The sequence below is a fragment of the Convolutriloba macropyga genome, chromosome 12 (genome assembly GCF_964194025.1).
Source record: "Convolutriloba macropyga chromosome 12, txConMacr16.3, whole genome shotgun sequence".
NCBI lineage: Eukaryota > Metazoa > Xenacoelomorpha > Acoela > Convolutidae > Convolutriloba > Convolutriloba macropyga.
The window spans coordinates 39,352,264-39,376,027 of record NC_134479.1 but is presented as its reverse complement, the minus strand read 5'-3'; the positions used below and the strand labels follow the sequence as shown (position 1 = coordinate 39,376,027).

The 23,764-nt window shown below is 37.0% G+C and overlaps 1 protein-coding gene across 1 annotated transcript in view; it reads left to right on the top strand.

Annotated features, from left to right (window-relative positions):
- The window catches only part of LOC142350494 (uncharacterized), a 169,801-nt gene that overhangs the window by 83,983 nt on the left and 62,054 nt on the right, over nucleotides 1-23,764 (top strand). The window contains exons 11-13 of the mRNA XM_075402344.1: nucleotides 2,143-2,708; nucleotides 6,514-6,673; nucleotides 6,750-6,907. Coding sequence (XP_075258459.1) covers nucleotides 2,143-2,708; nucleotides 6,514-6,673; nucleotides 6,750-6,907 — 884 coding nt within the window. The remainder of the gene's footprint in view (nucleotides 1-2,142; nucleotides 2,709-6,513; nucleotides 6,674-6,749; nucleotides 6,908-23,764) is intronic.

Sequence of the window (23,764 nt, the reverse complement as noted above, 5' to 3'; positions counted from 1 at the left end):
CATTTTTTATAGGTTCCTTAAGGGTTTTATATAATTTTTTAAAAATTTTATCCAAGGTTCCACAAATTGTGTTTTCCAATGGTTTCTTAACGTTATTTAGTAATAATTGCTTCTCTTTTCTTATTTGTAATTTCGCAAAATTTTTTAGAAAAAACTGTTAAAAAATTTGGCAAAAAAGCTGACCCCCGATTGGTTTAACTCTACCTTACTTGTGAATTAGGTACTTTGAATAAGGTACTTATCGGCGATTCCAAAAAAAACGCAACTAAGTTGAATTGAGTGAGATCTCGTTGCTGCGGTGCAACATTAATTGAATCTTTTGCTTAGAAATGCTTTATTATAACGCTTTATGCTTAAGAATCTCAAGCTCGAAAAGACCAAGTTAATGTGATAATATCGTTGGAAATTATGAAGATTTGGTTTCAGCACGTTGTTAATTATCATTGTTTTCCTCATCTTGCTCGGATTGCATTGAAGGCCATTGTATTAAAGGCTATTGTAAATCGTATCGTACCGGCCTCCTTGAACTGGTTCGACTTTATTAATATATCATTGAAGCTGGCTTTCTGGTTAAGTGGTCAATTGCGGTAAATTAAATAATTTTTCTCAGCAACCCATCACAAGTTTATTGATACTTTCTTAAATTCAATCAGTTCTTGTTTGTCAGTTTTGTACAGTTGTAATTTACATTTCCTTGATGTCATTCCTCGTCTGCATCCTCTGTTGTTCATTCTTCATCTGTGTCATCTTCCTTGTCAGATCTTAATGGCGGCATGTCATTATCGTTTTTCATTAACAAGACAAGCTTGTTGACTGGCCGTATAAATAGTCCTGATGATGTCTTCAATTCAACAACTCGAACTATTTTATGGTGTGTTCTCTTCCTTGATTATTACTACATCATTGATGTCAATATTTGTTTGTCCCGTTTGCCATTTGTTCCGTTGTTGTAAATTTGACAAATATTCTGTTGACCACTTCTTCCAAAAGTCCCTGATAAGATGTTCCATCCTCTTCTTCTGTCGTGTCAGGGAAATTGTTTCTTTTCCTGTTGTTTTTGGTTCAGGCAATGCTGTGATTGGTCGTTCCTATTAAATTGGTGTAAGTGCTAAGGCATCATTGGGATCATTTGAAACGGAGGTAATAGGCCTTGAATTTAAGATTGCTTCAATTTGTGCCAACAGTGTTGTGAAGTCTTCAAAAAACAGTTTTGTTTTTCCAATGCTGCGGTACATGTGCAGTTTCAAGGATTTGACAGCGGCCTCTCTTAGTCCTCCAAAATTTGGTGTTCTCGGTGGAATAGTAAGCCAAGTAATATTGTTCTCCTTGCCGAATGTTGATATCAAAGTTTCGAACTCGTGAGTAGCTAAGGCTTGTCAAAACTCTAACTCTCCCTTGGTCCCAATGAAAGTGGTTGAGTTGTCGCTGTATATTTCGTCAGGAATACCTCGACGAGATACAATTCGTTTAATGGCTGCAAGACAGTCGTCCGTGGTCAGAGACATAACTGGCTCTATGTGAACTGCCTTCGTACTGAAGCAAATGAAAATTGCAACGTTTGTTTTCAAAAGCGTTCGAGTTCCATTTTTTGTGTAGAACGGTCCACAATAGTCGAGTCCGCAGTGACTGAACGCAAATGACGGCACTAATCGTTCTCGAGTTAGATCTTCCATCTGAGGCTGTAACAATTTGGCATCAAAGCGGATACTTGGCTTGCATCTGTATAAGACACCCTTCACTACAGAAAGCCCTCGAGGTATCCAAATAGTTCGTCGAAGCGTGTATAACGTCAATTGTGGTCCTCCGTGAAGATTTTTCTAGTGTGCTTCTTGAATAGGCATTTCAGTGATTGGTGATTTTCTTGGAATAAGAACTGGAAATTTTTGGTCTATTGTGTAAGGTGAATTGGCTAGGCGTCCCAAAAACTCGAATCACTTTATTTTCTTCATCAAAAAATGGTGAAAGGCTGCTGAGACTGCTGCTTCTAGGAAATTTTCGTCTTCTGTGTCTCCCCTTGGTGGCTGCTTTATAGGCGTTAACAAAACATTTTTTTTTCTCTGGTTTCATCTTTGTTGAACTGATGTACTGTTTCGCTAGAATTGTCTGTACTCCCGGTAGACACGATCTACAGCTGATTCCCAGGGCCCCCGGCCCAACCTATACCATGGCTGGCATCATCCTTTGAGATCCCGACACCATCTACGCTGACAAGACATCCTGGGCCCCCGGCCCTACCTATACCTAAGGAATTCGTAGAAACTGAGCTGGCATTTTCACATGCGTCCCCGGCGCTGACAAGACTACCTAGACCCCTGGCCCTACCTGTACCTAAGGAATTGGCAGTAGAAATTGAGCTCGCATTTTCACCTGCGCCCCCGGTGCTGAAAAGACTACCTGGGCCCCCGGCCCTACCTGTACCTAAGGAATTGGCAGTAGAAACTGAGCTCGCATTTTCACCTGCGCCCCCGGTGATGACAAGACTACCTAGACCCCTGGCCCTACCTGTACCTAAGGAATTGGCAGTAGAAATTGAGCTCGCGTTTTCACCTGCGCCCCCGGTGCTGAAAAGACTACCTGGGCCCCCGGCCCTACCTGTACCTAAGGAATTGGCAGTAGAGACTGAGCTCGCATTTTCACCTGCGCCCCCGGTGCTGACAAGACTACCTGGGCCCCCGGCCCTACCTATACCACCAAACCCCTCTGGTCCAGTTAATTTGTTACGTTGCTGAATGTCTTGTTGTGTCGCATCTCTGCTGCTGTTGCTTGCATATTCAGTGGGCTGATTCCTGATGATCTTGTATTCATGAAGAAAGTTTCGCAGTATGAAGCTGTACAGTTGAAGTCTTCCTTCGTATAAATCTTTCCCTTGTAAGAAGTCTGAATTATAAGTCTGGATCATGGGTTGAGACGTAGACTCATTGCCATCAGTCCTTTCCTTTGGCGTTGAAGAGCATGCTTTTAAGCTTTCCGACATTTTTGTTGTCCACTGTTTCACTTTTGGAGATTGAATTCTTCTCTTAATACTGCTGATGAACCTTTGGACATACGTAAATATCCTTGTAACTTTGTGTATTGAGGAATGCCGATTTATCATCAATAAAATTGCATTATCTTCTTTTGATGAAATCATTGTCACATTTTCAGATAGTACTTTTACTTCTTTTTCGGTCTCTTCTCCTGCAGGTGACAAAATGTCAAGTGAAAGCCAGGCGTTTTCAGGTTGCCGCAACCACTCTGGTCCATTTCACCAAAGCTTATGGTCCAATAAATCAGCGGCTGCTAATCCTCTTGAAGCACTATCCGCTGGATTATCTTCTGTTGGAACATATTTCCAACTACTAGTTGGAATAATTTCTTTTATTTTCGCCACTAGGTTGGCGACAAATGTTTTCCATTTCCTCGGATAATCTTGTAGCCAGGCAATTGTAACCGTAGAATCTGACCACACAAAACCCTTCGGGGTTGGAAACCGTTCATCGCTAATAGCATTTGTCACTGCCTCAACAAGCTTAGCTCCTAGCAGGGCAGCACAAAGTTCCAACATTGGCACACAAACTGATTTAATTGGGGCAACTCTCGTCTTTGCTGTAAACATTTTTGTTTCAATGAAATTGTCTGTCTCCTGTCTGATGAAAACGACAGCAACATAAGCTGTAGTAGAAGCGTCGCAAAAGACGTGCAACTGCAAATCTGATTTCGTGGCTGGCTTGAGAACCTTCCGTTGAAGACTAATTTTTTTCAAGATCCTTCAGTTGTGCTCGAAGTCGCAGGTATTGCTGTAGAATTGGGTCCGACAAAGGTTGATCCCAGCTAAGTTTGTCCATCCACAACAGTTGAACAAAGGATTTATTTTGAATAGTCGTTGGTGATAGCCATGCGAGTGGGTCAAATAAACGTGAAACTTCTGAGAGGATTTGCTGTTTAGTAAACGGAGCTCCCTTGTCAAGTTCTACTGTGAAACCAAATTGATCAGGATTTGGATTCCACCTTATCCCAAGCGTCTTAATGGCATAGTCTTCGCTTTCAATTATCTTCTCGTCTTCCGTTTCTCTGAAAGTGGCAGCTAGTCTTGATACAAGTTTTGAGTCGCTAGATACCCATTTCCGTATATCAAAACCTGCTGAAGCAAGAAGCGTAATAATGGCGTCCTGGAGCTTCTCTGCGGCTTTTGAATCTTCGCATCCTGTAAGTAGATCATCCACATACATATCAGTTGTTAGTGACAACCGCAGTTTATTGTTTGTTGTTTCTTCGGCAAGAACTTGCAGTGGTCGAATTGAATGAAAAGACGAAGAAGCAATGCCGTAAGTTACCCGAGTTATACGAAAGGTTTCAATCGCTTCTGAATTTGGATCGTTCCACAATAATCGGTGATAATCTTTGTCTTCTTTGTCCAATTCCACTTGCCTGTACATTTTTGCAATATCAGCAGAAAGTGCTATTTGGTGTAGTCAAAATCGAACAAGAATGCTGAACAGGTCTTTCTGAATTTTTGGTCCAACCATGAGTCTGTCGTTAAGAGATATTCCTGTTGTCATTTTGGCGGATCCGTCGAAAACGACCCTCAGCTTGGTGGTAGTGCTTGACTCCTTGAAAACACAATGATGACAAAGATAGTAGTAGTTTTCAACAGGCTTGACAAGTTCTGATGTTGGAACTTTCTCCATGTGTCCGAGATGAAAGAACTCTCTAATGAACTCTGCGTATCTCTTATAAAAGTCGGGTTGTCTTTCCAATCTGAATAGAAGACTGCGGAGTCGTTTTTTGGCTTGTTGAAGTGAACCTCCCAATGCTTTTGTCTCGTTCTTGAAGGGAAGTTTCACTATGAAGCGACCTTCAGGGCTTCTTCTAGTTGTTTCCTTGAAGTGATCATCGCAGCGTTTTTCTTCGGCTGTCCAAAGCTGCGCTGCTGGAACTTCTTCTATTTCCCAAAAACGCTGCAAGTTTTCTGGCTCTGAAGAAACAAAGAAAGTCTGCAGATCGTTTGTATAGGTTTTGTCTGTCTGTTCCCTTCCAATAACGACCCAACCGAACATTGATAGCCTATATGTTATTCCACAGTTAGGCTCCTTTAGTTGATTGTTGCCAATCATTATATCTTCATAATGGGATGCTCCGATCAAGAGGTCTATTGACGGCTTGTAGAAGTCTGGGTCAGCAAGCTCCAATTCCTTTACTGTTTCCCATTGGCTGGTGTCAATGAACCGTGATGGCAGATTATCAGTCATTTTCGTCAAAATTGACGCACTAGTATTGACAGTGGACGATCTGTTCCTTGATGAGATAAGAAGGTCCACGCGACCTTTGTTGTCTTGAACCGTCCCACCTAGTCCAAAAACTTTTGTGTTGCTGCTTTTCTTCTTCAATTGTAACCTTTGTACTGCTGATTCAGTTATAAGGTTGTTTTGTGAACCTGAGTCTAAAAGTGCTCTAAGTAAAATTGTCTCGCCGTGAACATTAACGGAAACAATTGCGGTTTGAAGAAAGACTTCTTCTGAAGTGCGTTGAGTAATAGCTCCTGTGAACTTGTTTTCATTCTTAGATTTTGCAATTGCTGTTGTTTTTATAGCGTTGTTCTTCTGTTTGTCATTTGTTTGAGTGCTGGTTGTTCCGCTAGTTGTTTGCTGATCCGTGCTTCTGTTGTGAATGTTTTCACGATGAAGAAGAGTATGATGCTTTCTACCACATTGCTTGCATTTCGATCCATCACAATCTTCTGATCTGTGTCCCGGTCGCAGACAATTGAAACGAAATTTTCTAACCTTTATCAGCTCTGCACGTTCGAAGTTTTCTAACCTTTATCAGCTTTGCAGTAATAGCTCCTGTGAACTTGTTTTCATCCTTAGATTTTGCAATTGCTGTTGTTTTTATAGCGTTGTTCTTCTGTTTGTCATTTGTTTGAGTACTGGTTGTTCCGCTAGTTGTTTGCTGATCGGTGCTTCTGTTGTGAATGTTTCCACGATGAAGAAGAGTATGATGCTTTCTACCACATTGCTTGCATTTCGATCCATCACAATCTTCTGATCTGTGTTCCGGTCGCAGACAATTGAAACGAAGTTTTCTAACCTTTATCAGCTCTGCACGTTCCTTTACTGAAAGTTTCTTGAACTTTCTGCATTTGAAAATTTTGTGCGTTTCTTCACAACATTCGCATTGTTGCTCGGAAGTCGCCAAATGTGTGTGCAAATGTCGTTGGTTACCGTTCATTTGAGTTTTTGTTGCTCCGAATCCATTTGGCGCTGTTGCCTCGAGTGCTTGTGCACGTTCCTCTAAGAAAAGTCTGAGCTCTGCATACCTTTGAGGTTCCTTGCCTTTTGAAGACAGCTCCCATTGTTTTCTTGTCTCTGTAGGCAGCTTCTCACTGATCAAATAAACAAAAAAGATGTCTTGACTGTTGACTGATTCTCCCAAATTCTGCAAGGCAAGTCGATGTTCGTCCATTGCTTGAATTAAATTTCTTAAGTCTCTGGCATTACCGATTGTCAGTGATCGATACGAAACAATTGAATGCAGGTGTGTGCGAATGATGATCCTCTTGTTCTCATATCTGTTTATCAGAGTATTCATAGCAATGTCGAAGCTGTGATTGGTAACTGGTATGGAGGCAAGCAGTTTGACTTCTTGATGAGAACTGTTGTCGATGACTGCTCCTTTGAACAAATCAAAGAACGAAGTCCATTCCATATAATTACCCGAAAAAACTGGCAGATTGAGTTTTGGTAACTTGATGTTGGCTGAGTTCCTCATAGCATCGGAGAGCGTTGAAGTAGATGGCGTTGAAGTATCTGCTGCTGTTGAAGGTCCCTCAAAATGTTTCGTGAAGCGTTTGGTTGCATCAATGTTCTGTGTCAACTTGTCATCAACTTCCTCGGACTCCAGAATGTCATTGTCCAGTGCTTCCGCCTCCGTCAAGTTCTGTTGAAGTTCTTGGTTCAAAGTTACCAGAAAATTCTGCTTTCGGGTGAGAAGTGTCGCTACCTGATTTAGCCTGTTGATGTCTGCTTCTGAAACGGTGTCTAGATATTTTGACATGATATTTTGAGCCTCATTGTTACCCCTTGTAGCAACGCTGCGGTGTGATCCCCGCGACTGTTTCTGCATTTCAAGATTGGACAATTTGACTTGCTGTTGCCTTTGAGGGCGTTTTTTTCGTGTCTTTGATGCTGGTCTTTATTCGTATTAGTTTTCTTTGTCTTTTTCGTGGATTTTGCTGTGCTGAAAGCTAAAAACACACTAAAAGAACGCAAAAGATGGGAAATCGGGTTTCAATTAATCCCCCCTTCAAAAAATGCGGCCAATTTTTGCGCGCGAACTTAGTGCTATTACTTCGGGGGAGCAAACCTAAACTAAAAAATTCGAATTCTCCGCGAGAACTGAGAACGAGATTGTTTTCCCCGAAGTTTCACAAAAAAAGTTTTTGTAACCCTTGAGATATAGTTCTCCCACTAGATAACTTTACCGGGTCTCAGAATTAGGTTAATCAACCTTGTTATTCAAGTTAATCAACCTGTATAACATGAGGGGGGATGTGTTATCTAGCGGGGGGTCCGCTTTTAACTTCCCCTTTAAGTTTCCCCTTTTAGATATTTTGCTAAATATTTTGAGAGAGTTAATGCTTTTGGTGCCTAATGCTTTGACTATTTTATCCTTAACCTATTTGTCGGTGGACCAAATGTTGCGGTGCAACATTAATTCAATCACTTGTTTAGAAATGCTTTATTATAACGCTTTATGCTTAAGAATCTCAAGCTCGAAAAGATCAAGTGAATGTGATAATATCGTTTGAAATTATGAGTATTTGGTTTCAGCACGTGGTTAATTATAATTGTTTTCCTCATCTTGCTCGGATTGCATTGAAGGTCATTGTATCAAAGGCTATTGTAAATCGTAACACTCGTTAAGAAGCAAATTAATGAACAAAAGCATATTGAGCGGTAAGCGTAGGTCAGTTACTTAGGTATGGTATATATATATATATATATATATATATATATATATATATATACATATATATATATATATATATATATATATATATATATATATATATATACATGAGACCAAGCGTCAAAAGTGTGATCGGACTAAGCTAATTTCAGACATCCTTCAGAGATGAAGCAGAAAAATGAAATAAATTTGCTAGTTTGAAGCAGACCGGAGTTTGAATTTGAAATGAAGAAACTAAGTTCACGAGAAAAAACTAGTCATGTAGATAGCGAAAAATCACACAAATTTAAAGTTCTTTCTGGAGTTTATATTAACTGATAGTAACCATTTATTTAACTTAAATTAAGATAGATTGGTTTGGTACAGAAGTTTAATTTTTTTGTCTATTTTAAGAAATGCCACCTGGAGCAATCTACCGACACTTACGACTGGTCGTTATATAAATCGGACAAAATTTTTTGACATATACACCCCCATTGTCTTCTCGGCTTGTTATATTTGCTGGCCATTCCAACCACCCACACTTGAGTTACTAACACTGGAAAAAATATGATTCGAATATTTTTGATATTTTGAAAGGAACTATTACAGTCTAAGTGCAATATAGATTGGTTGCAATAAATTTTTCGTCTAAAGTATTGTACGGGATAGTCATGGGAAAAAAAAGGGTACGTGCTACCATTTTTTTGGCAGTTTTCAAGTAAATTGGCAGTTTTCAGAGAAAAGTATTTGCACTTAATTTGAAAAGCATTTTCTCGAAGAGTTGAATTCAGATTGATTTGAAAACGGGGGTATGCATTTAAATCGATGCCGGAAAACAAATTTGAAGTTGGGTTTGATCCAAGGCCAGCTTCGACGGAATTAGAGCACACCCTTGCCAAGGGACGCAAACAATGAATTTTCCGGGAACTATTTGTAGTTTACCCTACAATTTTTAAAGGGTCAAAGTTAGTTTGTAATATCTTCTATTGGTAATATTTTTTTGCTCGGGCATGACTGGGTATTAGACCCGGTTGTTAACCGGAAATTGTGCTTCTTGAACAGCTGAGTAAATTTGAAGTTTTATAAGGACGATAAACTGAGACGGGTAAGATAAAAATCACCTACCCACGGCTGGTAGTTGTTGAATCATACACCCAATGATTCTATAAAATTTCTTCATGATAAGACTCCAGACGAAAACTCGTAGATTGCAAAACTTTTCTAACTTTTGCAGTAATTTTTACTACCCACTGTATTTCAAGACTGAACCAATGTAAAATCAGAGTTATTGAGTTTTCTTTGGATTTTTACAGATTTTTAACCGTTTCATAATATAGACACTCATTGCAAGATGACAACTCGATCATCCTCAAATCAATTTAATTTTATCGTCAGTCAATTCATCAACTTTTAGCAAATGTTGGTTGCCACAGGCTAGCGTTTAAGAAACACGATATTTGGCTTTGAACTTAATAACCGGACAACACTTAGTTTCTGGAGCCGAGTGAATTTGATGAGGTATTGAAATGATAGCCTCAGATAGGTAGTGATTAAAATCCCTATCCTTAGTCAATTTTGACGTGCCGGTGTTTTTGCATTGGGCGCTTGTGAACTCCTGAAAAAATTCAGAATGCTAGCGACTTCTAAGACTTTCTGCATAATTTTATCGGAGGAAATTCAAACCCTAGATCAAGATAGATGTTATATCGAGTGTTCAACTTCTGCTGAATGCTTGCGAACGTCTTTTTGATGCCATTTCTTGTGTATTATTGTAGATTATGAACTTTTGCATGTTGTTGTATCCAAGTTTTGATTTTACACGATGATGACTGTTTTTATTTGAACGCCCTATTTGTTCTTCGTGACCCTTGCATGGCCCTCTAAAGTAAAAATTTTGACTTTAGGTTCCTTGTTTTTTGACATTTTTAACTACATGGATTTGCTCGACCGAGCTTAAAACTGGATCAAACAGATTCTGATAACCTTAGTGAACGAAAAGAAGGCATGGCTTGTGAAAGAAAGTGACTACAGTTGGTTGATTTTGATAGCAGGAAAGCAGCGATAAGGGTTTTTTGTTTTAAGGTTTTTCAGGCAATTATTTTTTAATGAAGTCCAATTTGTCATAAAGTAAAGTTGATTTCTTTACAATAGAACTTTACATTGTATCCAAGTTTTGATTTTACGCGATGATGACTATTTTTTATTTGAGCACCCTATTTGTTCTTTATGACCCTTGCGTGGCCCTTTAAGGTATAATTTTTGACTTTAGATACATTGTTTTTTGGCATTTTTTACAGGATCTGCTCGACCAAACTTAAAACTGGATCCCAAAAATTATTTTAACCTTAGTGAACGAAATAAAAGGCATGGCTTGTGAGAGAGCTTGAATACAGTTGGTTGATTTTGAAAGCAGGAATGGAGCTATAAGAACGTCTTGCTTAGAACTTTAAGGTTTATTAGCGAAAGATTTTTTTGAAGCCCAAATTGTCATAAATAGAAATGTATTTCTTTGCATAATATTACAAAAGTCTCTTACATCAGATTAAGGTGATACCTGAACAATGTTTATATGACAAGTTGTAATTGAGCACTATCTCGTTTTCACAGTAAAAAGAGCCCTTGCAAAATTATGACTGTTTCGAAATGAAAATTGAAATATTTACTTCATAGGTTAACGTTTGTTTGCATAAAATAAGAGATGGCTGGCGGAGTATAAATTGTAATGATGGAGGAGTTAAAGCAACACGCATCTATTGAGATAGAGAGGGAGGGAGCACTAAAACAGAAGCGAGGGCTAGGAATAAGAGAGAAAACTTGAAAAGCTGATAAACTGAGCAGTAGGGATAGAACTGAGTCCTTTAGGGGGTTTGAAAAAATTTACATTCATTCGGACTATTCAGAATATTGAGAGTAGAATTTTGATGAGCTCTTTAAGTGACATACTATTTGTAATTTTGTGAGCATTTGATTTGGTCAGCTTATGTGATGTGAACGACAGATATTGCCTTATTATTATCTTAATTACTAGAATATATTTTCTTCAATTTGCTTTCTTCCAATGAAGAGCGAATAATCATTTTTAACACTTTTATCGATACAGCGCAAATTGATATTACGGGTCTAATTGAGAATTACATTTTTTTGAGCCAATCTAAATTGCAACAGCGTGCAAGTTGGCAAAAGGACCACTAACAGAGTAACTAAATAATGCTTACTTCTCCAAAAAATAAACTTTTGTATAATGTGTTCGTCTGTTTTTCTGGGCGAAAGAGTCCTTCTGTGAAAAAGAGTGGAGGTTTCTTACAGTCCTACGGCTGGTAGTTGTTGAATCATACACCCAATGATTCTATAAAATTTCTTCATGATAAGACTCCAGACGAAAACTGGTAGATTGCAAAACTTTTCTAACTTTTGCAGTAATTTTTACTACCCACTGTATTTCAAGACTGAACCAATGTAAAATCAGAGTTATTGAGTTTTCTTTGGATTTTTACAGATTTTTAACTGTTTCATAATATAGACACTCATTGCAAGATGACAACTCGATCATCCTCAAATCAATTTAATTTTATCGTCAGTCAATTCATCAACTTTTAGCAAATGTTGGTTGCCACAGGCTAGCGTTTAAGAAACACGATATTTGGCTTTGAACTTAATAACCGGACAACACTTAGTTTCTGGAGCCGAGTGAATTTGATGAGGTATTGAAATGATAGCCTCAGATAGGTAGTGATTAAAATCCCTATCCTTAGTCAATTTTGACGTCCTTGTGACCTCCTGAAAAAATTCAGAATGCAAGCGACTTCTAAGACTTTCTGCATAATTTTATCGGAGGAAATTCAAACCCTAGATCAAGATAGATGATTTATCGAGTGTTCAACTTCTGCTGAATGCTTGCAAGCGTCTTTTTGATGCCATTTCTTGTGTATTATTGTAGATTATGAACTTTTTCATGTTGTTGTATCCAAGTTTTGATTTTACGCGATGATGACTGTTTTTATTTGAACGCCCTATTTGTTCATCGTGACCCTTGCATGGCCCTCTAAAGTAAAAATTTTGACTTTAGGTTCCTTGTTTTTTGACATTTTCAACTACATGGATTTGCTCGACCGAGCTTTAAACTGGATCAAACAGATTCTGATAACCTTAGTGAACGAAAAAAAGGCATGGCTTGTGAAAGAAAGTGACTACAGTTGGTTGATTTTGATAGCAGGAAAGCAGCGATAAGAGCTTTTTGTTTTACGGTTTATCAGGCAATTATTTTTTAATGAAGTCCAATTTGTCATAAAGTAAAGTGGATTTCTTTACATAAGAATAAGAAAATCTATTATTTCAGATTAAAGTGATAATTGAGCAATGGTTATATGACATATTGTAAGTGAGCTCTTTCTCGTTTGCACAGTAAATTGAGCCCTCCTACGAAAAATGACATTCTTGAAATCTATGATGAAATTTTTACTTCAGAGATTAAAGTTTGTTTGCATAAAATAAGAGAGTGTTGGTATAGTATAAATTAAAACGACACGCAGGGAGGGAGAGAGAGAGAGATAGATAGAGAGAGAGAGAGAGAGAGAGAGAGGTGGAGTATAAATTAGAACGACACACAGAGGCAGAGGGAGGACGAACTGACAACCGAGGGCTAAGAAAAAAGAGCGATAACTTGAAAGGTTGATGAACTGAGCGATAGAGAAAGAACTCCGCCGTTTAGTGGGGTTGAAAGGGTTCCGGAAAAAGGGTTAAAATTTTTTTTCAGAATGTTTAGTGTACTGAGACTAAACTGTTGAAGAATTTTGTAAAAGCGAGACTGTTTATAATTTTCTGAGCTTTTGATTTGAGTTGCTTCTGGGAAAAGAACGACGGATATTTTCTTATTATTATCTTAATTACTCTTTTAAATTGTTATTTTTGAGTTTGTTTTCTTCCAATGAAGAGCAAATAATTTTTTTACCTCTTATCCATATGACCGGAATTGATATTGCAGTTCGCAATGTGATATAACTCCTTTCGAGCCAATCTAAGTTGCATCAGCGTACAAGGGTCAGGGTAGAAGAGGGCAACTAGCAGAGTAAATTTGAGCTTAAGTTTTACTTTGATTTCATCAAAATTTTACTTCGTTTGGTCTGACCACATATAGATCTTGATTTCTCTGCGATCATAATTTTTCAGTTTTGTGTTACTTCGGAAATTATGTCTTGAATTGAGGCGGCAGAGAACGTGCTGTGTCATCAATGTGCCATTTTCACAGTGAGCGCAACTTTTGAAAATTTTGGTTTTCATCTCTCCTTCCGCTAAACATCGTTTCGGCCAACTCTAAGATTACGCTTAACTCCTGTAGTTTGCTCAAATATTACTCGCAAACAAAGAATTTGACAAGCAAATCGATGATCAAATAATCTATCAGCACAGTTTCAAGCATAACCCACTCATATATCGACCCCCCCCCCCAACCAATTCCACGGGTTCTGACATCGATAGAGCATCAGCGATTCGATTTGTTACCGTATAGCTGTGTAATACATTCGATTCAAATTAATTTTATCATCAATCAAGAAAATTTTAATTGTTTTTGATTGCCGCAGTCTAATGTTTAAGAAGCATGCTGTTTGGTTTTTAGCTAAATAACCAAATAGTATCTAGTTTCTGGAGCGCTCTGCTTTGACTCAAACAATGTCACATGACTTTTATATCAAACAGAAAGTTGTAAATTTCCCATGTTGTGGCCGAGCTTAACTAAAAACAACTGATTTCTCAAGGCTTAGATTTTGAAAGCCAGCGGATTGAAATCGCGGGCTGGCAACCGTAAAAATGCAGCAAAAGTAGACATTGAGCGAAGTATAGGCGCAAGAGAAGCATTGTATTAATATGAATCAACAGAATGTAATTTTAACACCGTGGCAGAATAAAAAATCTTGTTCTGTTTTAAGAGAGAGAGAGAGAGAGAGAGAGAGAGAGAGAGCGAGAGAGAGAGAGAGAGAGAGAGAGAGAGAGATAGAGAGAGAGAGAGGTGGAGAGGTTTGAAAGGAGCTATTACAGTCTAAGTGCAATATAGATTGGTTGCAATAAATTTTTCGTCTAATGTATTGTACGGGATAGTCATGGGAAAAAAAGGGTATGTGCTACCAGTTTTTTGGCAGTTTTCAAGTAAATTGGCAGTTTTCAGAGAAAAGTATTTGCACTTAATTTGAAAAGCATTTTCTCGAAGAGTTGAATTCAGATTGATTTGAAAACTGGGGTATGCATTTAAATCGATGCCGGAAAACAAATTTGAAGTTGGGTTTGATCCAAGGCCAGCTTCGACGGAATTAGAGCACACCCTTGCCAAGGGACGCAAACAATGAATTTTCCGGGAACTATTTGTAGTTTACCCTACAATTTTCAAAGGGTCAAAGTTAGTTTGTAATATCTTCTATTCGTAATATTTTTTTGCTCGGGCATGACTGGATTTTAGACCCTGTTGTTAACCGGAAATTGTGCGTCTTGAACAGCTGAGTAAATTTGAAGTTTTATAAGGACGATAAACTGAGACGGGTAAGATAAAAATCACCTACCCACGGCTGGTAGTTGTTGAATCATACACCCAATGGTTCTATAAAATTTCTTCATGATAAGACTCCAGACGAAAACTGGTAGATTGCAAAACTTTTCTAACTTTTGCAGTAACTTTTACTACCCACTGTATTTCAAGACTGAACCAATGTAAAATCAGAGTTATTGAGTTTTCTTTGGATTTTTACAGATTTTTAACTGTTTCATAATATAGACACTCATTGCAAGATGACAACGCGATCATCCTCAAATCAATTTAATTTTATCTTCAGTCAATTCATCAACTTTTAGCAGATGTTGGTTGCCACAGGCTAGCGTTTAAGAAACACGATATTTGGCTTTGAACTTAATAACTGGACAACACTTAGTTTCTGGAGCCGAGTGAATTTGATGAGGTATTGAAATGATAGCCTCAGATAGGTAGTGATTAAAATCCCTATCCTTAGTCAATTTTGACGTGCCGGTGTTTTTGCATTGGGCGCTTGTGACCTCCTGAAAAAATTCAGAATGCAAGCGACTTCTAAGACTTTCTGCATAATTTTATCGGAGGAAATTCAAACCCTAGATCAAGATAGATGATATATCGAGTGTTCAACTTCTGCTGAATGCTTGCGAACGTCTTTTTGATGCCATTTCTTGTGTATTATTGTAGATTATGAACTTTTGCATGTTGTTGTATCCAAGTTTTGATTTTACACGATGATGACTGTTTTTATTTGAACGCCCTATTTGTTCTTCGTGACCCTTGCATGGCCCTCTAAAGTAAAAATTTTGACTTTAGGTTCCTTGTTTTTTGACATTTTTAACTACATGGATTTGTTCGACCGAGCTTTAAACTGGATCAAACAGATTCTGATAACCTTAGTGAACGAAAAGAAGGCATGGCTTGTGAAAGAAAGTGACTACAGTTGGTTGATTTTGATAGCAGGAAAGCAGCGATAAGAGCTTTTTGTTTTACGGTTTATCAGGCAATTATTTTTTAATGAAGTCCAATTTGTCATAAAGTAAAGTTGATTTCTTTACAACAGAACTTTACATTGTATCCAAGTTTTGATTTCACGCGATGATGATTGTTTTTTATTTGAGCACCCTATTTGTTCTTTATGACCCTTGCGTGGTCCTTTAAAGTATAATTTTTGACTTTAGATACATTGTTTTTTGGCATTTTTTACAGGATCTGCTCGACCAAACTTAAAACTGGATCCCAAAAATTATTTTAACCTTAGTGAACGAAATAAAAGGCATGGCTTGTGAGAGAGCTTGAATACAGTTGGTTGGTTTTGATAGCAGGAATGGAGCGATAAGAACGTCTTGCTTAGAACTTTAAGGTTTATTAGCCAAAGATTTTTTTTGAAGCCCAAATTGTCATAAATAGAAATGTATTTCTTTGCATAATATTACAAAAGTATCTTACATCAGATTAAGGTGATACCTGAACAATGTTTATATGACAAGTTGTAATTGAGCACTATCTCGTTTTCACAGTAAAAAGAGCCCTTGCAAAATTATGACTGTTTCGAATTGAAAATTGAAATATTTACTTCATAGGTTAACGTTTGTTTGCATAAAATAAGAGATGGCTGGCGGAGTACAAATTGTAATGATGGAGGAGTTAAAGCAACACGCATCTATTGAGATAGAGAGGGAGGGAGCACTAAAACAGAAGCGAGGGCTAGGAATAAGAGAGAGAACTTGAAAAGCTGATAAACTGAGCAGTAGGGATAGAACTGAGTCCTTTAGGGGTTTTGAAAAAATTTACATTCATTCGGACTATTCAGAATATTGAGAGTAGAATTTTGATGAGCTCTTTAAGTGACATACTATTTGTATCTTTGTGAGCATTTGATTTGGTCAGCTTATGTGATGTGAACGACAGATATTGCCTTATTATTATCTTAATTACTAGAATATATTTTCTTCAATTTGCTTTCTTCCAATGAAGAGCGAATAATCATTTTTAACACTTTTATCAATACAGCGCAAATTGATATTACGGGTCTCATTGAGAATTACATTTTTTTGAGCCAATCTAAATTGCAACAGCGTGCAAGTTGTCAAAAGGACCACTAAGAGAGTAACTAAGTAATGCTTACTTCTCCAAAAAATAAACTTTTGTATAATGTGTTCGTCTGTTTTTCTGGGCGAAAGAGTCCTTCTGTGAAAAGGAGTGGAGGTTTCTTACAGTCCTACGGCTGGTAGTTGTTGAATCATACACCCAATGATTCTATAAAATTTCTTCATGATAAGACTCCAGACGAAAACTGGTAGATTGCAAAACTTTTCTAACTTTTGCAGTAATTTTTACTACCCACTGTATTTCAAGAGTGATCCAAAGTAAAATCAGAGTTATTGAGTTTTCTTTGGATTTTTACAGTTTTTTAACTGTTTCATAATATAGACACTCATTGCAAGATGACAACTCGATCATCCTCAAATCAATTTAATTTTATCGTCAGTCATTTCATCAACTTTTAGCAAATGTTGCTTGCCACAGGCTAGCGTTTAACAAACACGATATTTGGCTTTGAACCTAATAACCGGACAACACTTAGTTTCTGGAGCCGAGTGAATTTGATGAGGTATTGAAATGATAGCCTCAGATAGGTAGTGATTAAAATCCCTATCCTTAGTCAATTTTGACGTGCCGGTGTTTTTGCATTGGGCGCTTGTGAACTCCTGAAAAAATTCAGAATGCTAGCGACTTCTAAGACTTTCTGCATAATTTTATCGGAGGAAATTCAAACCCTAGATCAAGATAGATGTTATATCGAGTGTTCAACTTCTGCTGAATGCTTGCGAACGTCTTTTTGATGCCATTTCTTGTGTATTATTGTAGATTATGAACTTTTGCATGTTGTTGTATCCAAGTTTTGATTTTACACGATGATGACTGTTTTTATTTGAACGCCCTATTTGTTCTTCGTGACCCTTGCATGGCCCTCTAAAGTAAAAATTTTGACTTTAGGTTCCTTGTTTTTTGACATTTTTAACTACATGGATTTGCTCGACCGAACTTAAAACTGGATCAAACAGATTCTGATAACCTTAGTGAACGAAAAGAAGGCATGGCTTGTGAAAGAAAGTGACTACAGTTGGTTGATTTTGATAGCAGGAAAGCAGCGATAAGAGCTTTTTGTTTCACGGTTTATCGGGCAATTATTTTTTAATGAAGTCCAATTTGTCATAAAGTAAAGTGGATTTCTTTACATAAGAATAAGAAAATCCATTTTTTCAGATTAAAGTGATAATTGAACAATGGTTATATGACATATTGTAAGTGAGCTCTTTCTCGTTTGCACAGTAAATTGAGCCCTCCTACGAAAAATGACATTCTTGAAATCTATGATGAAATTTTTACTTCAGAGATTAAAGTTTGTTTGCATAAAATAAGAGAGTGTTGGTAAAGTATAAATTAAACGGCACGCAGGGAGGGAGAGAGAGAGATAGAGAGAGAGAGAGAGAGAGGTGGAGTAAAAATTAGAACGACACACAGAGGGAGAGGGAGGACGAACCGACAACCGAGGGCTAAGAAAAAAGATCGACAACTTTAAAGGTTGATGAACTGAGCGATAGAGAAAGAACTCCGCCGTTTAGTGGGGTTAAAAGGGTTGTGGAAAAAGAGTTAAAAATTTTTTTCAGAATGTTTAGTGTACTGAGACTAAACTGTTGAAGAATTTTGAAAAAGCGAGACTGTTTATGATTTTCTGAGCTTTTGATTTGAGTTGCTTCTGGGAAGTGAACGACGGATATTTTCTTATTATTATCTTAATTACTCTTTTAAATTGTTATTTTTGAGTTTGTTTTCTTCCAATGAAGAGCAAATATTTTTTTTACCTCTTATCCATATGACCGGAATTGATGTTGCAGATCTCATCAATGTGAAACAACTCCTTTCGAGCCAATCTAAATTGCAGCATCGTACAAGGGTCAGGGTAGAAGAGGGCAACTAGCAGAGTAATTTTGAGCTTAATTTTTACTTCGAATTCATCAATATTTTACTTCGTTTGGTTTGACCACATATAGATCTTGATTTCTCTGCGATCATAATTTTTCAGTTTTGTGTTACTTCGGAAATTATGTCTTGAATTGAGGCGGCAGAGAACGTGCTGTGTCATCAATGTGCCATTTTCACAGTGAGCGCAACTTTTGAAAATTTTGGTTTTCATCTCTCCTTCCGCTAAACATCGTGTCGGCCAACTCTAAGATTACGCTTAACTCCTGTAGTTTGCTCAAATATTACTTCGCAAACAAAGAATTTGACAAGCAAATCGATGATCAAATAATCTATCAGCACAGTTTCAAGCATAACCCACTCATATATCGACCCCCCCAACCAATTCCACGGGTTCTGACATCGATAGAGCATCAGCGATTTGTTACCGTAGCTGTGTAATATTTTCAATTCAAAATAATTTTATCATCAATCAAGAAAATTTTAATTGTTTTTGGTTGCCGCAGTCTAATGTTTAAGAAGCATGCTGTTTGGTTTTGTGCTAAATAACCAAATAGTATCTAGTTTCTGGAGCTTATCTAGAATTCTCAAGGCTTAGATTTTGAAAGCCAGCGGATTGAAAACGCGGGATGACAACCGTAAAAATGCAGTAAAAGTGAAGCATTGTATTAATGTGAATCAACAGAATGTAATTTTAACACCGTGGCAGAATAAAAAATCTTGTTCTGTTTTAAGAGAGAGAGAGAGAGAGAGCGAGAGAGAGAGAGAGAGAGAGAGAGAGAGAGAGAGAGATAGAGAGAGAGAGAGAGAGGTGGAGTATAAATTAGAACGACACACAGAGGGAGAAGGAGGACTAACCTACAACCGAAGGCTAAGAAAAAAGAGCGACAACTTGAAAGATTGATGAACTGAGCGATAGAGAAAGAACTCCGCCGTTTAGGAGAGTTAAAAGGGTTCCGGAAGAAGAGTTAAAATTTTTTTCAGAATGTTTAGTGTACTGAGACTAAACTGTTGAAGAATTTTGTAAAAGCGAGACTGTTTATGATTTTCTGAGCTTTTGATTTGAGTTGCTTCTGGGAAGTGAACGACGGATATTTTCTTATTATTATCTTAATTACTCTTTTAAATTGTTATTTTTGAGTTTGTTTTCTTCCAATGAAGAGCAAATAATTTTTTTACCTCTTATCCATATGACCGGAATTGATATTGCAGATCGCAATGTGAAATAACTCCTTTCGAGCCAATCTAAGTTGCATCAGCGTACAAGGGTCAGGGTAGAAGAGGGCAACTAGCAGAGTAAATTTGAGCTTAAGTTTTACTTTGATTTCATCAAAATTTTACTTCGTTTGGTCTGACCACATATAGATCTTGATTTCTCTGCGATCATAATTTTTCAGTTTTGTGTTACTTCGGAAATTATGTCTTGAATTGAGGCGGCAGAGAACGTGCTGTGTCATCAATGTGCCATTTTCACAAGTAGCGCAACTTTTAAAAATTTTGGTTTTCATCTGTCCTTCGGCTAAACATCGTGTCGGCCAACTCTAAGATTACGCTTAACTCCTGTAGTTTGCTCAAATATTACTTCGCAAACAAAGAATTTGACAAGCAAATCGATGATCAAATAATCTATCAGCACAGTTTCAAGCATAACCCACTCATATATCGACCCCCCCAACCAATTCCACGGGTTCTGACATCGATAGAGCATCAGCGATTTGTTACCGTAGCTGTGTAATATTTTCAATTCAAAATAATTTTATCATCAATCAAGAAAATTTTAATTGTTTTTGGTTGCCGCAGTCTAATGTTTAAGAAGCATGCTGTTTGGTTTTGAGCTAAATAACCAAATAGTATCTAGTTTCTGGAGCGCTCCGCTTTGACTCAAACAATGTCACATGACTTTTATATCAAACAGAAAGTTGTAAATTTCCCATGTTGGGGCCGAGCTTAACTTAAAAAAAAACTGATATCTCAAGGCTTAGATTTTGAAAGCCAGCGGATTGAAATCGCGGGCAGGCAACCTTAAAAATGCAGCAAAAGTAGACATTGGGCGAAGTATAGGCGCAGGAGAAGCATTGTATTAATGTGAATCAACAGAATGTAATTTCAACACCGTTGCAGAATAAAAAATCTTGTTCTGTTTTAAGAGAGAGAGAGAGAGAGAGAGAGAGAGAGAGAGAGAGATAGAGATAGAGAGAGAGAGAGAGAGAGAGAGAGGTGGGGTATAAATTAGAACGACACACAGAGGGAGAAGGAGGACGAACCGACAACCGAGGGCTAAGAAAAAAGAGCGACAACTTGAAAGGTTGATGAACTGAGCGATAGAGAAAGAACTCCGCCGTTTAGGAGGGTTAAAAGGGTTCCGGAAAAAGAGTTAAAATTTTTTTCAGAATGTTTAGTGTACTGAGACTAAACTGTTGAAGAGTTTTGTAAAAGCGAGACTGTTTATGATTTTCTGAGCTTTTGATTTGAGTTGCTTCTGGGAAGTGAACGACGGATATTTTTGTATTATTATCTTAATTACTCATTTAAATTGTTTTTTTTTTGAGTTTGTTTTCTTCCAATGAAGAGCAAATAATTTTTTTACCTCTTATCCATATGACCGGAATTGATATTGCAGATCTCAATGTGAAATAACTCCTTTCGAGCCAATCTAAGTTGCATCAGCAAGGGTCAGGGTAGAAGAGGGCAACTAGCAGAGTAAATTTGAGCTTAAGTTTTACTTTGATTTCATCAAAATTTTACTTCGTTTGGTTTGACCACATATAGATCTTGATTTCTCTGCGATCATAATTTTTCAGTTTTGTGTTACTTCGGAAATTATGTCTTGAATTGAGGCGGCAGAGAACATGCTGTGTCATCAATGTGCCATTTTCACAGTTAGCGCAACTTTTAAAAATTTTGGTTTTCATCTCTCCTTCGGCTAAACATCGTTTCGGCCAACTCTAAGATTACGCTTAACTCCTGTAGTTTGCTCAAATATTACTTCGCAAACAACGAATTTGACAAGCAAATCGGTGATCAAATAATCTATCAGCACAGTTTCAAGCATAACCCACTCATATATCGACCCCCCCCCCCCCAACCAATTCCACGGGTTCTGACATCGATAGAGCATCAGCGATTCGATTTGTTACCGTATAGCTGTGTAATACATTCGATTCAAATTAATTTTATCATCAATCAAGAAAATTTTAGTTGTTTTTGGTTGCCGCAGCTAATGTTTAAGAAGCATTCTGTTTGGTTTTGAGCTAAATAACCAAACAGTATCTAGTTCCTGGACCTTTCGCTTTAACTCAAACATTGTCACATTGCTCTTATATTAAACAGAAAGTTGTGAAGGTTTCATGTTGTGGCCGAGCTTTACTAACAACAACCATTGAATTCTCAAGGCTTAAATTTTGAAAGCCAGCGGGTTGAAATCGCGGGCTGGCAACCGTAGAAATCCGACATAGGTAGTCTTTAAAAATTGGGCGAAGTATGGGCGCAGGAGAAGCAATGTATTGATGTGAATCAACATAGATTTATTTTTAACACCGTGGCAGAATTTAAAAAAATCTTGCTCTGTTTTGAGAAAGAGTGAGAAATAGATATTGATAGCGGAAGAGAAATTGACATAATTGTATAGCACAGCACTTTTGGTAGTTTCAGGTAATGGTTTTAATCGCGGGGGCAGCTCAATTTTTAATAAACGCTGATTTTATTTAATGGTGTGATCAGTTTTGACTTCTAATTTTGAGAAGAGAGGCTGACATGACAGCTCTAATTTGACAGTATCACTTGGCAAGATATGACAGACATACATTGGTCAATCAGTTTTCGTGATTGAATAAAAACTACTGAAAACAACAAAGTCAATTACATGTAATTTTCTGAATTGAAATTGAAGTTTTTAAAGTAGATGCTGTTATGTTATAATTTAGGCAGTTAGTTTCAAATTCTATTTGGCTGATATTATTTTCATATAAGTTTAAAACAGTTGTTTTATCATCATCAAATTTTTATTATCATGACATCAAACAGATGTCAATAACAGCAGATGCTGAATTTTTAAAAGCGCGGGCAATAAGAGCAGTTTTTTATTCACGAGGCTTAAGATCACTACACAATTGAAAATTAACCTCAAGAAAACATGACACTTTTTTGGACTGTTTTTTCTCTCCTATGAGCAAAAAACACGCCGTTAAAAGCTAAAATTGTAAACGTTTCCAGTTATATGTACTTTTCTTATCAAGTTTGTTTAAGTCTAAAATTTAAGTCAAGGTTTGAATCCAGCCTTCCGATGACCATTGGGGACAGTCTATTAACTATTAACCTGGTGAAAATAGAAAACAATCGATAAAAATTCTAAATTATGTTCACGAAATATGAGCAGAATTCTCCAAAGACGGCGATAATAAAATACAATTGTCTACCTGATTATAAATTGTGGCCCTTTCGAATCACCGTGGCTTTTTCCTGCTAGTCAGAGACTCTTTTTGTGAGTTCAGATTGATCAATTATTTTTTGTTGGTATTGTTTTATATCTATATATATATATATATATATATATCGTGAATTTCTGGTGAAGTGTATAAAGTTTGATGAAGTTTCTATTCATGATAAAAAATTGCCATTATCTGAATTGGCTTGAGGGTAGCTAATGATTTTGTTGACGTTGACACTAAAGTTTTTTAAATTTATTTTATGTAATTTTTAAGTACTTTATGGTGTATTGTTCCTGACTCTCGATACTGACTGGTCTCATTTGCATTTTAACGATGTCAAAGATATCATAAGTGATGTCGTTATTTAAATTTATAAGGCAATGGTTACTTCAAAACCAATCAATTCAAAAAATTCAGTAAATTTTTTGTTTGAACTTTAGAGGCTTTTTCTGGGGTTTTTTCATAGCCTGAGTATTGAGAATTCTCATTGATTGTTGTAGTGGAACTCAGAAAATATATCGGCGAATTAAAATTTTTGTATGATTTTGTTTTTACTTTTATTGTGTTGTCCTTATCTTCTTTCATCAAAGCCTTCAAAAGTCAACGGTCAGCATTTTTGAATCTATATATGCTTTTCAATCGACATCTAATTATATCTATTAGAATGACTCTAGATAATTTAGAAAAAATTTATCGAGTTTCTGAGTTATGACTGTGTTTGGTCTTTCACTCATCTGGATTTTTGGTTGAATTTGGCTGTATATCTATGAAAACATCAATTTTTAAAATTGTCTTTTTCAGTCTGTCCTTTTATTAGTCATCTGTTGAAGTTTGAATAACAAAATTTGAACTGCTGAAACTAACGATATATTTTTGGTAGTGCAAAAACAGTGTTGTCTGATCTGGTTTG